The 17204-nt window shown below is 39.4% G+C and overlaps 1 protein-coding gene across 1 annotated transcript in view; it reads right to left on the bottom strand.

The window, feature by feature from the left end:
• The window catches only part of LOC145401925 (uncharacterized), a 443277-nt gene that overhangs the window by 198879 nt on the left and 227194 nt on the right, over positions 1-17204 (bottom strand). Inside the window, exon 16 of the mRNA XM_080274030.1 lies at positions 12819-13018. Within this exon, the coding sequence (XP_080130156.1) occupies positions 12819-13018 (200 nt within the window). The remainder of the gene's footprint in view (positions 1-12818; positions 13019-17204) is intronic.

Below are 17204 nucleotides of genomic sequence, written 5' to 3' on the forward strand. Positions count from 1 at the left end.
ACCTATTTGTAGTATACAGGAATTGAGCAATGCTCGTGTTGTCCTGTCTCCATATCCACATTTATCAAGTCTACCTTTACACACATGAATGTTTTTCTCATGCACCACCTCTTTGTCTAAGTCGTTTCAAATATTTAAGAATATACCTAATTGTGATATACACGGAATGTACTATGCTCGTGGGTTTCCGTAGCTGTTTCTCAATAAGTCGAATTTAACTTTAAACTCGTTTAAGTTTTTAGACTGGACGATCTCTTTGTCCAGGCTATTCCATAAGTCTATACTTCTGTAAGGAAAGCTATATTTCTTGATATCCTTCAAGCAGCTTGACTTTTTCAATTTCATTCCATGTCCTCTTGTTGCTCTCTTATCCCATACAAACAGATCTTCTTTGTCAATTTTATCTACTCCCACCATGGTCCTGAACACCGCAATCATGTCTCCCCTCTTTCTCCTTTCCTCTAACGAAGGCAAATCCAGTTTTTCCAGCCTCTCTCTGTATGACAGGTCTGTCAGACTGGGGACCATCTTGGTTGCTGTTCTTTGTATTCTCTCAATCTTGTTTATATCTTTCTTTTTGTGTGGGGACCACACTACCGCTGCATATTCTAACCTGGGGCGGATCATGGCCACTATCAATTTTTTCATCATTTCCTCATCCATATAATGAAATGCTACTCTTATATTAGTCAAGAGCTTATAAGTCTCTCCAACTATCTTGTTAATGGGCTTTTCTGGTGACAAACTATCTTGGACCAGCACTCCCAAATCTTTCTCTTCTCTCCTTTTTGTGATTAATTCATTACCCAACAAATAATTCAGTGATGGTCTCCTGCTACTTTTACCCATTTCCAATATTTTACATTTCTTTACATTAAATTTCATTTCCCACGTCCGGCTCCAATTGTGTATCCTATCCAAATCCTCCTGCAGTATTTTACAATCCTCCTCAACCTCTATCTTCCTCAAGATCTTTACATCATCAGCAAACAGACTCGCATAACTGTTCACTCCATCTACCATATCATTTACGTAAATCAGGAACATTACTGGCGCCAACACTGAGCCTTGAGGGACTCCACTTGTTACTTCCCTCCATCCAGACATCTTTTCCTTTATTACTGTCCTCATTTGTCTGTCTCTCAAAAAGTCTCTCATCCATTCCAGAAGTTTCCCCTTTAATCCTCCTATATATTCTAGTTTCCACATTAGTCTCTTATGAGGTACCTTGTCAAAGGCCTTCTTTAAGTCTAAGTACACACAATCCACCCAACCATCTCTCTCCTGTACCACATCAATCGCTCTTGAGTAAAAGCTCAACAAGTTTGAAACACATGACCTTCCACTTCTGAATCCAAACTGACATTCAGCCAAAATATTCATCTCTTCCAGATATTTTATCCATCTGTCTTTCAGGATTCTCTCACATAATTTTGCGACCATGCTGGTTAGAGACACTGGTCTATAATTCAGGGGTTCTTCCCTGTTTCCTCCCTTGTAAATTGGTACCACATTTGCCCTCTTCCATTCTTTTGGCACTTTCCCCTCTTCCAGTGAGCATACAATTAAGCTGTGAATTTTATCCGCCAGTTGTTCTCTGCATTCCTTCAGTACCCAATTAGAAATTCCATCAGGTCCTGGGGCTTTCCTTACATCTTGAGTTTCCAGTAATTTATACACTTCCTGCACCTCCACTTTTATATCTTTCATCACCGGAACATTTCTAATCACTCCCTCCCCTTCCACAAGCTTCTTTTCTTTAGTGAAAACTGACTGGAAACGTTTGTTCATTATTTCTGCTTGCATTGCCGCATCCTTAAAGACCTCTCCATCTACTTTCAGCTTGGTGATTCCTTCCTTTTGTTTCAGTTTGCCATTAACAAATCTATAAAACAGTTTGGGTTCATCCTTGCATTTGTCAATTATACCTTTTTGAAAATTCCTTTCTTCTTCCCTACGTATTCTTGTGTATTCGTTTCTTGTTCTTTTATATTCTTCCTTTGTTCTGTCGTTACCTCTCTTTCTCCAATTGTTCCACGCCTTATCTCTCTCTTTTTTGGCTATCATACACCTTCTATTAAACCACTCCTTTTTCCTGTTTTCTTTCCCTCTTACTCTTGGTACAAATTTTTCCACTCCCAAATTATAGAGGTCTAGAAAGATATCCCACTTCCTCTGTATCTCTCTTGTTTCTCTGAATTTTCTCCAATCTGCATTTTTCAAAAAAGTTTCTCAATCCTGTAAAATTTGCTTTCCCAAAGTTGTATCTTCCCTGTCTATGAAGCTCGTCTCTTGGCTCGACGTTTCCTATTAACATCTGGAACTCAATGACCACGTGATCACTTTTTCCCAAAGGACAGAGATATTCCAATGATTCTATTACATCGGGTTCTTTGGTGAACAGTAAATCTAACCTTGCTGGTGTGTCCTCACCTCGAAACCGTGTCTCATCTTTGACCCACTGCATCATCACATTATTCATTATTATATTTAATAAGACAGTACCCCACGAATCATCGCCGCCTCCCGAGTACCATTCCTCCCAGTTCACCTCTTTACAATTAAAGTCACCCACCAAAATTATATTATTGCTTTTCTCAATTATTTTTTGCAAGTAGCTAGCCATATCTGACAACATCTCATGGTATTCGTCATCCTTCCATGCTCTCGTCTTTGGGGGAACATACACTACCGCCATATCTCTCTTAACATTCTCTCCAGTTTCTAATTTCATATATATCACTTCAGCCCTGCCTTCTCCCATTTCCACAGTATCTACATTTATGTTGTTCTTCACTGCTATCATCACTCCTCCTCCCTTTTTTTCTTTTCTGTCTTTTCTCCACAGTTTGTATTTACCATCTCCCAAATGAACATCAATATCTTCTCTTAATTTGGTCTCTACAAAGCACATGACATCAGGTTCATGTTCTCTCAAGAAATCATTAATTTCAATCCTTGTCGATATGAAACCATCAACATTAGTATATATCACCTTCAAATTATTTTTGACATTATTAATACCCTCTTCTCTCCTACTCTCTGTCCGTACCACTTCCTCAACTTCCGATCTTTCACAGCCATCCCCCCTAGTTTCCTTCACTTCTATTTCCTTAAATACCATTTTCTTACTTTCATATCCAATACTCTCCAAAAAAAAAGTATTACGTTCTTCCTCTGTCCTCTTATCATTTTTTTCCTTTACTTCTTCCTTTAATGATTTTAAAACTTCTCTTTCTTCTTCATTCAGATCTTTTCTTATTATAATATTTTCCATCCCCGCCTCTTTGCTTAATTTCCAGGTCACTTTAAGTATCTCATTTATTACACTTTCTGATGTAAACTTGACTCTCATTGGTCTTGTTTCCCCTTTCTTATAAGGCCCTATCCTCCTTACTTCCTCAATTTCTTTTACCCACTTGTCTCCTTCGGGGTCAATCTTGCCTAATATTCCTCTCACCATGTTCGTGTCTCTCTCGAGTCTTGCGAACCTAACCTTTTCTTCCTCTTCCCTGTTTCCAAATACTACCACACATCTGTTCCTTTCTACAGTTTCTCTCACTATTTTCTCTTTTTTCTTCAGTATTTTCACTACATTTTCTTCCATTTCTTTCTTGTTCATTTCCCTTTCTTCCTGGATGATCTCTCTTAAGCTGACCACTTCTTTCTGTTCTTCTTCTACGTGTGCCCACTTTGCCTTGTGTTCTTCTAGTACATTACTCACCTTCTCCGTTTTATTAGTACTCTCTTCAAGTTTCCTCCTCAGTTCAACATTTTCCCTCTTCAAATTCTTAATCTCTTCATTGGCTGTTTCGTTGGACTGGATTAGACTCTGTATGGTGGTTTCCGTATTTCCTGACACATCCTTTATCACTAGATTCTCTACTTTTTTTTCGAGTTCACTAATCCTCATAATTAATGTTTTCACCAGGTCCATGACATTAGTATTAGCATCAAATCCTTGAAATTCCATTCCCTCATTGTTTACATTTTCGGCCATCTTTAACGTACCGGTAAAGTACCTAAACAGCTGTTACCGAATAAGCCACAAACATTCATGTATACTATTGCCAACAAATCTTTACATTTTTGGTAGTCTACCAACTTTCATTATTTTAAAATTTAAAGAAAGACCCTAGGAGACAGGACAGACAAAATTCCTGAAACTACTCAAGGTTAGGAGCGATGCCTGGGACGACCTCTCTCTCCGGCTGCTCGTGTGTGTGTGTGTGTGTGTGTGTGTGTGTGTGTGTGTGTGTGTGTGTGTGTGTGTGTGTTCTTACCTAATTGTATCTTTACAGGAATGAGTCAAGCTCGTACTGTCCCGTGTCTTAAACCATATTTATCGTACATATCCTTAAATTTGTGAATTGTTTTGGCACATACTATTTCATTTGGTAGTGCATTCCATTGATCAATTGCTCTGTTTGGGAAACTGAATTTCCTTACGTCTTTATCACCGCTCTTCTTATGCAGTTTTTTGCAGTGTCCTCTCGCTGATGCTTCTCCATATGTTAAGTAATCATTTATGTCTATTTTCTCCTTTCCTGATACGCACTTATATAGCATTATCATGTCACCTCTTTTCCTTCTCTCCTGTAGTGTTGGTAGATTCAGTTTACTTAGTCTTTCTTTGTAGCTTAGGTCCCTTAAGCTTGGTATCCATCTTGTAGCGGCCCTTTGAACTTTTTCAATCTTGTCTATGTGCTTTTTGAGATGAGGACTCCAGACTACTGATGCATATTCCTGGGTTGGTCTAATGAATGATGTTATTATCCTTCTTAGCATGTCTTCATTTATGTATGTGAATGCTATTCTCATATTTGCAAGCAGTGTATACATGTTCCGTACCTTCTCGCTGATATGGTCAGCCGGAGATAGTCTGTTATTGATAATCACACCTAGGTCTTTCTCTCTTTCTGATATGTATAGGGCTTTATTTCCTGACTTATATTCCCAATCAGGTCTTTTTCCACTTTTACCAAACTTGATTACAAGACACTTGTCCACATTGAATTCCATTTGCCATGTACTACTCCATTCATGAAGTTTATTTAATTCTTCTTGTAGCTCTTTAGAAGAGTCTGTGTTAGTAATTCTCCTTTGTATTTTTGCATCATCTGCAAACATATTCAGATAGCTCTCATTTCCAGTGTTACTGTTTATATCATTTATATACACTAAAAACATGATTGGTGCCAGCACTGAACCCTGTGGTACTCCACTAGTCACTTCTTTCCATGATGAGTAGTTTCCTCTTAGTACTGTTCTCATTTCTCTTTTTATGAGAAAGTCTTGCATCCAACAAAACAGTTTGCCTCGAATTCCTCCTTGATGGTACAGTTTCCATAAAAGTCTTTGGTGTGGTACTGTGTCAAAAGCTTTCTTGAAATCTAAATAGATACTGTCCACCCATCCTTCCCTTTCTTGTATTGTGTTTGTTACTCTGTCATGGTAGCTCAACAGATTAGTAACACATGATTTTCCTTTTCTGCAACCAAACTGTCTTTCTGTTATCATGCTGTGTTCTTCTATATGATTTACCCAATCTTTTCTTATAAGCTTTTCTAATACCTTGCTTACAACACTGGTCAGTGATACTGGTCGGTAGCTGAGTGGATTTTGTCTATTTCCTTTCTTGAATAAGGGGACAATATTTGCTTTTTTCCAAATATCAGGTAGTTTACCTTGACTCAAGGATTTCTTGAAAATTAAAAATAATGGTTTACTTAACTCCTTTGCACATTCTCGTAACACCCAACATGAAATTTCATCAGGACCACTTGCTTTTCCTCTGTCTAATCTACTTAACCCCTCCTGTATTACTTTTTCTGCTATTTGTATATCTGGTAGTATGTGTGGACATGCATGTTCCACATAGTCCCTCTCAAAATTTTTTTCTTCTGTAAAAACTAATTGGAAATTCTTATTTAGTGCTGCACAAATATCTTGCACATTCTCGTAACACCCAACATGAAATTTCATCAGGACCACTTGCTTTTCCTCTGTCTAATCTACTTAACTCCTCCTGTATTACTTTTTCTGCTATTTGTATATCTGGTAGTATGTGTGGACATGCATGTTCCACATAGTCCCTCTCAGAATTTTTTTCTTCTGTAAAAACTAATTGGAAATTCTTATTTAGTGCTGCACAAATATCTTTCTCTTGTGTATAAGTGATTCCCTCGTCCGTAATTGATTGTATTATATCTTTTACTTTGGTTTTGCTTCTAATATAGCTGTAAAACAGCTTTGGTTGATCCCTACTTTTATTTATTATATCCTTCTCAAACTGTTTTTGGGCTTCCCTCCTTATTCTTGTATAATCGTTTCTTGCCTGTTTGTAATTATTATACGCCCTTTCACTATTATGTCTTCTGTATTTATTCCATAACAAATCTTTTCTTTCTTTTGATTTTTTACATTCTGTATTGAACCATTTCTGTATTTTCTTATCTGCTTCTTTGTGCTGTGGGATGTACTTCTGGACTCCTATTTCATAAAATTCACAGAATTTTTTGTATACAGCATTTAAATCTTGTCCTCTAAGCTCATTTTCCCAATCAATTTTTAAGAAATACTTCTTTAGGTCTTGATAATTTCCCTTTTTATAGTTTAGACTCTTTTTGTAACTGTCATTGCTGTTTACTATGTCATATGCCACCCTGAAGTTATAATTTAGTACTGCATGATCGCTTTTGCCGAGTGGAGGGTGATATATTAAACTGTCAGTATCATTTTCTTGCCAAGTAAATATTAGATCCAGCACTGAAGGTACATCAAGTCCTCTTTTTCTGGTGGTTTCCCTCTCATGTTGCGTTAGAAAGAACTCTTGTACGAGATCCAGGAGCTTTTGGTCCCAACAGCTTTCTTAGCTAATTATATCTAGAGTATTCCAATTTATATTTGTATTGAAATCCCCAGTTAGTATAATTCTTTCCGATTTCTCTTCCATTTTATGTAGTAATGATCTTAAACTCTGAATTGTACTCTCTGCCAGGTCCTCATATTCATCTCTTTCCCATGTGTTTGATCTGGGTGGCATGTACAAATTGGCTACAATTACTTTACCTTCATGTGTGTGTGTGTGTGTGTGTGTGTGTGTGTGTGTGTGTGTGTAATGTACATATATAAGCTGTCCTCATTAGAAGAATAGGATGCATTTGATAAACCCACCATTGAGCCTAGGTATCGTTAATCAGTGATGTTATAACACAGAAAGTATGGGGATGCATTGGAAAGCCTTGAGATCCCACCCCAACCAAGTCCAAAACCTACCTAAGTGAGCCCCCCCAAAAGTTTCTAGCTCACCTAACCTCCCCAACAGGTTTGAAACAATGTAAACCAAGCCTAAAAGCACTTTATAACTCACCTAAACCCAAAAGTAAACTCTGAAAATCATCAAAAATAAGTCTGGAAAAAAAAACATACTTAACTTGTACCAAAACATGACAGCGTTCACCCGACCCATGACAAACATATTAATATAATTAAATCAACTTAAACACAAATATTTAGTAAAAAATATAATGGAATTCTGGAAAAGACAGCAAATTTTTATAGTCAACAAATGTGGTGAAAGTTTTGGCATATCAGACAGAGCCATGATTCCAGGGGATGGAATGATGAGTGAATGGAAGTGTGGCCCACTGGACTGGGCAAACTTGGGCTGTCCAGGCACTGCTACTCCTCACCCTGCCCTAGGGTGGGAAAGGAGGCCTTGATGATGATGATGATGATGATGATGATGATGATAATGATGATGATGATGATAACTTCCATTGATGCGCTTTTATGTTGCCGGTTAGCCTTCCCATCACCACTGGCAACTTCAGAGGGATGCTTGGAACCATGCTTGGCACCGCTATCACCACTAGCACCACCACGTGGAACACTTTGCCAAACATGATTTCCTTATTTATGCCAAAAATTACATACAAAATCATTACACTGATCACTAGCACTGCAGTGCTAGTGATCAGTGTTATAATGAGCATTGAACAATGATACGTTGTAACGCAAGATGAGGTGAGGTAACATGATGTAGCACAGGTCAAGCACCAGGGAGGTCTTCACTCGGCTGCAGACACAATGAGAAGGACAGTGTGGAAAGCAGGACCCCATGCTACAAGACAGAGATGGCACACCAAAGTTGCGAAGTGCAATCGGTTCTACACATGTAAACAAGGCCTGTCATCCTGTGGGGCACTGGTGGTTGCAAAGCAGGCACAGTTCAAAACAACCCATCAGATAATTGGGGACTGGCCATCGATAGGCAAGGAAGGGTGTTTATTTTTTTACATCGCTATGGTGGATATTGTATAGTAGTTGATAATACAGTGGGGTATGCCTGTATATACAACCTCAATGTTGTGCCAACTATTGTATCGAGAAGCAAATTTTTTTTCCTTTTTTTCACTCATTTTATCCCAGAACTCTTGACCATGCAGTTCCAAACTAATCAGTTGTGATGCCTAAGCATCCAAGACGTGCTTCTCCTTGCAATGAAAAAGCTACAGACACAGGAAAAGTATTTATTCCCAAGGAAAAAGGAAAACTATTGGATGAAGCAGCATGTAACGTGGGAGCTTAATGTGAACCAGAGAGTAGCATTCGGAATATCAAAGAAAATGAGTTGGGTGTGTTTACAATGTTAACAGGCTCTTAGTTGGAAAGTGATAAAAACTAAAGAGGTTAAATATGAGGGAGCACTAAAACTCAATTTCGTGCAACGAGTGTGAAAAGTGACCTTTGATCGATACAAGCCGACATACTCAGGGTTAGAAAATTTGACTTAGTTTATGTGTTGCCATAAGAAGCTAAGTATATGAACTCAGTTCTTGTGAAATATGTTATCATACAAATTTATAATATTTCATTGACCTGTTCATTATTCAGGATACAATACCGCATTCACATATACCACAGAAGTTCTATGCAGTAACTCCATGATGACAATTTCACTGTAATGTTTCCTTTACTGTAGATAACTAAAGATAATTTCAAAAAAAGTTTCACTTTGCACAATTACAGTGGAATTTCAAATTTCAATGGGCATATGTACCTAAAAATCAACGCAAAATTCAGATCATCCAAATTTAAACTAAACTTCTTATGGAAAAAATTAGTTTGGGTCCGGGGCCTCCAAACCTAACTACCTAAAATAATGATTTTTTGCCCACACCCCCTGTAAACTTTATGAACTACAGTATAACTGTGGTTAAGTAACTGTAGTTCTGCACTGTATTGCCATACTGTCAGCAAGTGTATACTTGGTGTATTTCTGCCCTTTCCTGTATTGCCATTTCTCCTTTGGCTGCGAAGATTTAAAAATGCCAGGCTGCTCTCATCCATTACCACTGCTACCCGAAGAACCACTCTTGCTTGCCATCTTGAAACAGGTAAGTTGCAATGAAAATACAAAGAATATACGTACAACTAAATTGCAGTGAAATGCATGTACACATGTGGAAGGTACAGGTTGAAAGTGCAGCACTTGGCTGTAGAGGGCTGGCTGCTGGAAGGACAGTCACAAGATGGCCGCCAACAACAGAGCATTGCCTTGCACATGGCTTGTTGTTGTTGGTGCCTACTCCCATCCAGGAGCTCTTGTCCTTAAACAACATGACTATTTTTTTTCTGTCTCTATTGTTCATTTCTGTTTGCTCCTTATATTCATAATTACCGTACTTCTCTTCATTTCAGTATTCTGCCTACTGTATTTGTTACCACCTGTAATTCATTTTGTTTTAGTATTTCTACTATTAATTCTCTTCCTTTAATTTCTCGTTATATCTTCGAGTAATTAAAGTATTGATTAAGTAATAATACTGTAAGTATATTTATAGAATGACAAGGAATCGTCCAGGGTGCGAATTGTCCTGACAGGAAATTGTCCATGTTTTGATGAGGAATTATCTAACGGCGAATTGATTTGACGGTGAATTGTCTCGGAACCATATCATCGTATGTTTCATATACTGTATGAATAAATGATGCTGATTTTCATTCTCTTCTTGACACGTCACATACAATATTAGGTTAGGCTCATACTTTTTCTTATAATTTTCCTTCACTTCTAGCATTTTGGTTAGCATCAAAAGTGTTATCTTTGCTTGTTTTGGTTGGAGTCTGGCCCTGAGAACACATGTCACATACTACATTAGGTTAGGCTCATACTTTTTCTTACAATTTTCCTTCACTTCTAGCATTTTGGTTTGCATCAAAATATTATCTTTGCTTGTTTTGGTTGGAGTCTGGCCCTGAGAGCATTGAAATACACGACTGCATTGAAAAGTAAGGTAGGCAGACCACTCCAAATGCATCAAAATTTGACTCATCGAATTCTAAACTGTCGAAATTTGAGATTCCACTGTAGTTTTTTATGACTAAATGCAGATTTTCGAAAAAACATGCGATGCTGGGAAGCAATTTTTCATGGGATGATTTGATTAGAAGTTTCTGCCTGGTTAGTATTGTGGGCTTTCAAGGTTAGGCTTAGTGGCATTCCTGGGCGGTTAAAATTATGGAGGATCTTGGGGAAAAAATATCTTGGTTAGCTCAGGTAACAGTGCACTGACGTGTGCAGTTGGCAAGATCGTATGTAAACACGATGCTGTAAGTGTCCAAGGCAGGCATACTGATAATTACAGAACTCTGTATACCGTATATTTTTTTTGGAAAATTGTGGGTATCCCAGAACCTACCACACAGCTTAATATGTACTGTATATACAGTATGTGTCACATTTTAGCATGAACTTGATTTAGCATGAGAGTCAGCATAACCTATCTTGTGTTGCATGGAGACTGTACTGTATTGTTAAAATAAATTTTTCATACTGAAGGTGTTAAAAATTTTTACTGTTAAAGCATATTCAACCCTCTCGGGATCGATGATGCAAATTGCATCATATCAATGTTGGGCTGAAGAGTAACCAGTGACACAATTTGCACCATTCTGGACAAAAATATTCACCAAAAATTAAGTTTTAGCAGTAAGTGTGGCAAACCTGGGTGGGTTACAGGGGAGGGTGTACAAAATTTACATACAAGTACATAACTTACACATATGTTGGCTACAGGTTCAATAATATTATAAGAAAAAATAAACAAATCATACATTTTTGGCTATTTCCTTAGTTTTTGGTGATTTACTCAAAAGCTATTGGTCATATCGAAATTCAAAAAACACCTCGAGAAAGCTCGTGAAATTCAACATCTAAACATGTGCTTTGCTCTTGCACTTTACACTAGGATACTGGGAACTTATTTGAAGCTATTTTTACTCCTGAACAAGTTTGTTCTCACTGCATTTCTGTACTTTTACTCATCATTTTTGTTTGTTTTTATTTGCTTACCTTATAGTACAAACAGCAGCTAAGATGATGGAAAACAATTGATACCAATTTGGCCATAGAAATGTTTTTCTTTGGGCATGCGTGGAAGCAGCCATAGATGGGTTCTCCACTCTGCTCGTGTCCCAGAAACTTATTGAAAATTTATGGTTCCCAAGAGGGTTAAGTGAATTATCATTAGAAAAAGAGGGATACAGTATTTGTATACAAGGTGCTATCCAAAAGTTCTGAGACTAATTGTATAAAAAATTTTAAATTCACTTTAACTCCTACTGGCTGCCATCACCCTTATAGTAGTTCCCTTGTACATTAATACAACAGTCCCAGCACCTCCTCCATTGCTGGAATGCTCCCTGAAGTCCTTATGTCTTAACCCGTCCAGCACCACCTGCAATTCTGTCTAAATGTCCTCAATTATGTTGAAACGATGCTCTTTCTGTTTGGTTTTCGTTTTGGGAGAAAAAAAAACAAGTCACAGGGGGCCAAATATGGTGAATAAAGTGGCTAGGGACAATTGCCATGTTGTTCTTGGCCAAAAACTGTCAAGTGTGGAGTGAGGAGTGACTCTAGCACTGTCATGACGAAGCAGCCAATTTTTGTTGCCCCACAGTTTGGGGTGGCACCTTCCCACAGCCTCATGCAATTGTCAAAAAACTGATCTCAACTTTCCCACAAATGTCCGACGTCAATCATCCCAGACCAGCTGCAAAATCTTCTGCAACATTTTCAGTTGTGCTGGTTGAAGGCCTTCCTGTGCATTTGTAATTTTCAAATGATGTTCAACCCACTATGAACCTCGCATGTTATCAGAACACCTTCTACAAGACTGATCACTGAACCCTTGCCAAATCATTTCCAGGGTTTCTGTTGCACTTTTCCTGAGTTTTGCACAGAATTTGATGCACACTCGCTGTTCCATGTTCTGATTCATTTAACCCGTGGATTGCGAGCCACAGCTCTGGCTGGGAAGTGTCTCACTGCGGCACAGCTCAGGCTGTGCCGAGTTCAAAAATTTCTCACAAAAGTTCCCGCCACAGTAGGCACCTCCACCCCTACGTAAACTTACACATGGCTACACAAAGACGGAGAGAGAGAGAGATTTTTTTTTTTCACCAGATGATGCCCTGGATGTTTATCTTCAAGTTTATAATAAAAAAATAATAATTTTTTGCGTACCATGGGGTGGGATAAAAAGAGATAACTGTGCAATCCATGGGTTAAAAAATCACCAGATGTCATGTGCACAACAACAGACAAACACACACAACACCAGCACATGTCCACTCAGCCTCGTGGCTCTTCATGCACTGACTCATCAGAAATGCGGGCAGTAGCACCTAGTGTCACAGCCACGGTAAAAGAAGCAAATTCAGCATTATAACATCAGTCTCAAAACCTTTGGATAGCACCTCGTATATATCTCCCACACTGTCATCCACTCATTCTAGACTTTCCAACCCACCTATCAAATCCAAGTGGAGGCAGAGTGGATGGGAGAGGCAGGAGAGAAGATGAGGTTGTGGATGTGGCAGTCCTGGCCCCATCGAGGACAGGGGGTGGGGGCTGAGAGAGATCTGGTAAGTGGGGTGGTGGTCCCTGCTCACAAGGCCGACGGCGCAAATGGTCAACATTGATCTTGAATGGCAGCTTGATTTCTTGGATCTGGAAAATGTGAAAAGAGGTTACTCCTTCATATGTGTTATTTCTTGGATCTGGAAAATGCGACACATGGTTAAACCTTCATATCTGACTGTGTACTTTATATCTTATTCTTGCAGCCTCTTGATGATGCTATTTACCTTGGCATAAACTTTTTCAAATAGAAGGATTACCTATAGCTTTCATTAATACCTTTGGAGTCAGAGGTCCTCCCTCAACTGAACAAAATCACTTGGAGATAGCAAGACTTAAAAAATATAAAAAGTCACCTAACTAGAAGGGTGTGGTAGGTGTGGGTGCCTATCATCCACTCAATGTAGTGCTCTCTCTCTCTCTCTCTCTCCATTTCCAGGTGACTACACTGTATGACAAGCCTAATGGTTTCCTGTAATCCAGGAAGTAATTTACCAAGCTGGGTGATAACTATATAGCTAAATGACACCTGGCATTCTAGTCGGTCATGGCACTCCAACTGGACAGAGCCTATAAGGACTTCCACCTTAGGGGTGGTTGGAGTTTCTTGCTCTCATAATGCCACTCAGGCGATTGAGGCTGGTCAGATTTGCCTTATATTTTGGAAATGAGTAGCCTAGCTCTGAGCCCCTACGCTTCGGTTTATATGGGACAATTTGGTACTGGATTATGATGATGATGACTCTAAGTGGATGAGTTACTCAGTCAATCTAAATGCCTGATGGTCTTGTAAGTTAATGGGCTTCAACTGGATGTGGTACAGAAAGGGTTAAGCCAAAGATGTGGCTGGGGTTTTCTATTCACATAATGCCATTCTGGGATGAATGACTATAGTTGCAGTGTACGATTCTGAGGTTGTCATTATTGTACCCTGGCAACCTACTCCTCAACTGCACTTCCGATTTTGTGTATACCTTTCCACTCCATTCCTCCATCTCATCTTTGGCCTCCCCCTCCCACTCCCCCCCCTCCACCTCACTCACATACACTCTCCTCATCAGTCTCTCACTCTCCATCCTCTCCACATCGTCAAACCACCTCAGTGTGTTTCTCCTAATGCTTCCAATCACATCCAAATCCACACCACAACTCTCCTTCACTTCCTCATTTGTCAGTCTGTCTCTCCATGTGACTTCACATGCCCCTCTCAAATAACTCATTTCCACTGCTCTCACTCTTGACTTGTGTCCCATCAACAAGGTCCAAGCTTCACTTCCATACATTAGATATGGTATCGCACTACTGTCAGGTAGTAACTTTTTCACTTCCACGCTCACTTCCCTGTTTCTTATCACTGCTTTCAAGGAACCGGCAACCTCTCGCCCTTGTTGTACCCTTTCAAGCACTTCACCCTCTAAACTTCCATCCTTACTCATCACACTACCCAAGTACTTAAAAACACTCATATTTTCCATTTCCTCCTCATCCAACCTCACTGTACATTCACTGACTTCACTTCTCTCGAAGACCATAACTTTACTCTTCCCTATATTCACCTTTAGATTCCATTCCTTACACACTCTCCCAAACTCATCCACCATGCCTTGCAGCTCCCCTTCATCTTCACTTAACAACAATATCATCTGCAAACAACAGTACAGGGAGTTTCCAAACACTGCCATCTCTCATTAAGGGACACTCTAACATCCACTGCCCTACCTTGTATCTCTTTTATAACCCCATCCATATACAGAGTGAACAACCATGGAGACATGACACATTCCTGTTTCAATCCAACCTTTAAGTAGAAAAATTCACTCAGTTCACTATCCACATGCACTGCAGCCTTAGCACCCTCATACATACTCTTTGCAGCATTCAACAACTTCCCATCTACTCCATATATTCTTCATACTTTCCACAATCCTTGTTTATCCATCCTGTCATATGCTTTCTCCAAATCCATGAAGGCTGCATACAACTTTTTCCCTTCTCTAGAAACTTTTCTACAAAAGATCTAAGAATGAATATCTGATCTACACAACCCCTGCCCTTCCTAAAACCTCTCTGTTCTTCTCCAACTAATTCCTCTGTTATTTCCCTAACTTTGTCAGCAAGTATCCTACCATACACTTTTCCTATTACACTAAGAAGACAGATGCCCGTATGATTACCACACACTTCTTTTTCCCCTTTTCCTTTGTACAGTATAAGGGAATAATTATACCTGACTTCCAATCCTCTGGGACTCTACCTTCTTCCCAGGCCAATCTGCACGTCTTCCACATCCATTCTACTACTATCTCTCTCCCATATAATAATAATAATAATAATAATAATAATAATAATATGATTCGTGTACAATATGATACGAAATTGGACACACTGTTGACAGGTAGGTTGCCAAGGTACGATAACGACAACCTCAGATCCAAGCGCCACGACTATAGTTATTCATGCATCAATGTCTTCAGTGAGTAGCCAAACCCCAGGCCCCTGTCTTCCTGATGAGGCAATAAAAGTACAGTAAATCCTCAAACTACAATGGCTCTTTTTGTGACAATGCAGATTTACATTATACAAGTTAGGAAATGATTTAAATTCGAATCATATAGTGCTTGTACTGTATTTACATCAAAATTTCACCATTTAAATTTACTGAAGTAAAGAAATGACGGTGTGTAATGTGTCAGCTTTCACATGGTCAAGGACGAGTCTTCACACAGGTCGAGGATGTAGGCTCTCAGTCCTGATGCAGCCCTACCAAAACAACACAAAGGGCAGTGTCGCATATCACACACTATAAACAGTAACATTAAACATGAGTGGAATAGAGATATATAAAGAGACTGAGTTAAAAAACAGTACACAAACCAGCTATGTGCATTGTGTGTGTCCCTTCTTTTGTGACTCAGTCCCAATCTAGCTCCCACCAAAAAGGCATGTGAAGAGCAGCACCATATATCACACATTACTGTATTTATAGACAACATAACACTTTTTAAACTGAGTTAAATGAAGACACTGTGTGAATGGTTGCGCAGGTATGAGCCGTTTGCATTCTGGGTATCCTTTATGTTAGAAATTATGACTCAGTTCTGATCGAGCCCCTCCCATAACAACATCTGAAAATCAGCACTGTATATCACACATTACATTAATTACAGGCAATATAACATTTAAACTGAGTGTAATAAAGACATCAAGTGAACAGCTGTGCATTCACTCTTTTACAACAAAATGTATACATGTTACTGGACATGAACCAGGACAAATGATCCTAACCCAGTGGATAATAACCACTTTAACAAGAGAGAAAAAAGAAAAAAATGAAAGTAAGTATTGTACGCCTAAAGCTCCATATCCGGCAGTGTCATGTAATGGTGGGAGTGTTTGGTCAGTGAGTATGTCGGATATCGAAGCAATTTTCCCAATAAGATACAGAAGAAAGCCAGAGATGCGTTCCAGTCCCAAACCCAAACTCTCATATACCTTACTCAATCAATAGAGACTGACACAGAAGCACCATAGGTAATGTTATTATCCTCATAAACAATAATATTGCTACAAAAATAAGACATCAAATATCACATGCAGAAGGTAGGTGAGATGCTTCAGGGTAACTGACAATGACAGCCAGGCAGGCAGCTGGAAGTACACAAAGCAGAGGTGGGGGGGGGGGCAGGGGGATAGAGAAGGAGACAAGAAAGCCAAACTGTCCTATTACTCCCCCCTCCCAGTCTCACTCGCTCACTCACTCACTCACACACACACACACACACACACACCACACACACACACACACACACACACACGGGAGACAAGCAGGGGTGGGGGAGGGCAGGGGGATAGGGAGGGACATGCTTGGCAGTGCTAAGTGTGGTGTGGGGGATGGAGGAGGGATGGGGAGGGGGGAGAAGAAAGGGGATGGAGGGAGGACGGGAGGACTGGGAAAGCCTCGTTTCAAGCCTAGGGAGAGGTGGGGTGTTGGACTAGCGAGGCGACGGTTGTTCAGACTGTTTGGTTTATGAGAATGTTCCCCTATATCTTTTGTTCGGTCTAGTGAATCTTTGGTTATCGATGCATCAGAAATCGGGGTATGGGTGTATGCTTGATGACACAAGCCGAAATCAAAGAAGATACTACATGATAACTATAAAATGTGATGATAAGACACGACCACATGCATCAGTGATCAGACATTGACAAGTGGCAGCTGGGAGGTGCCTGAATGCTCCAACTGATCCACTCTTTCCAGGTTTTATTTTATTATCAT

The sequence above is a fragment of the Coenobita brevimanus genome, chromosome 57 (assembly GCF_032717465.1).
Source record: "Coenobita brevimanus isolate Jiangsu-jjx chromosome 57, ASM3271746v2, whole genome shotgun sequence".
Classification (NCBI taxonomy): domain Eukaryota; kingdom Metazoa; phylum Arthropoda; class Malacostraca; order Decapoda; family Coenobitidae; genus Coenobita; species Coenobita brevimanus.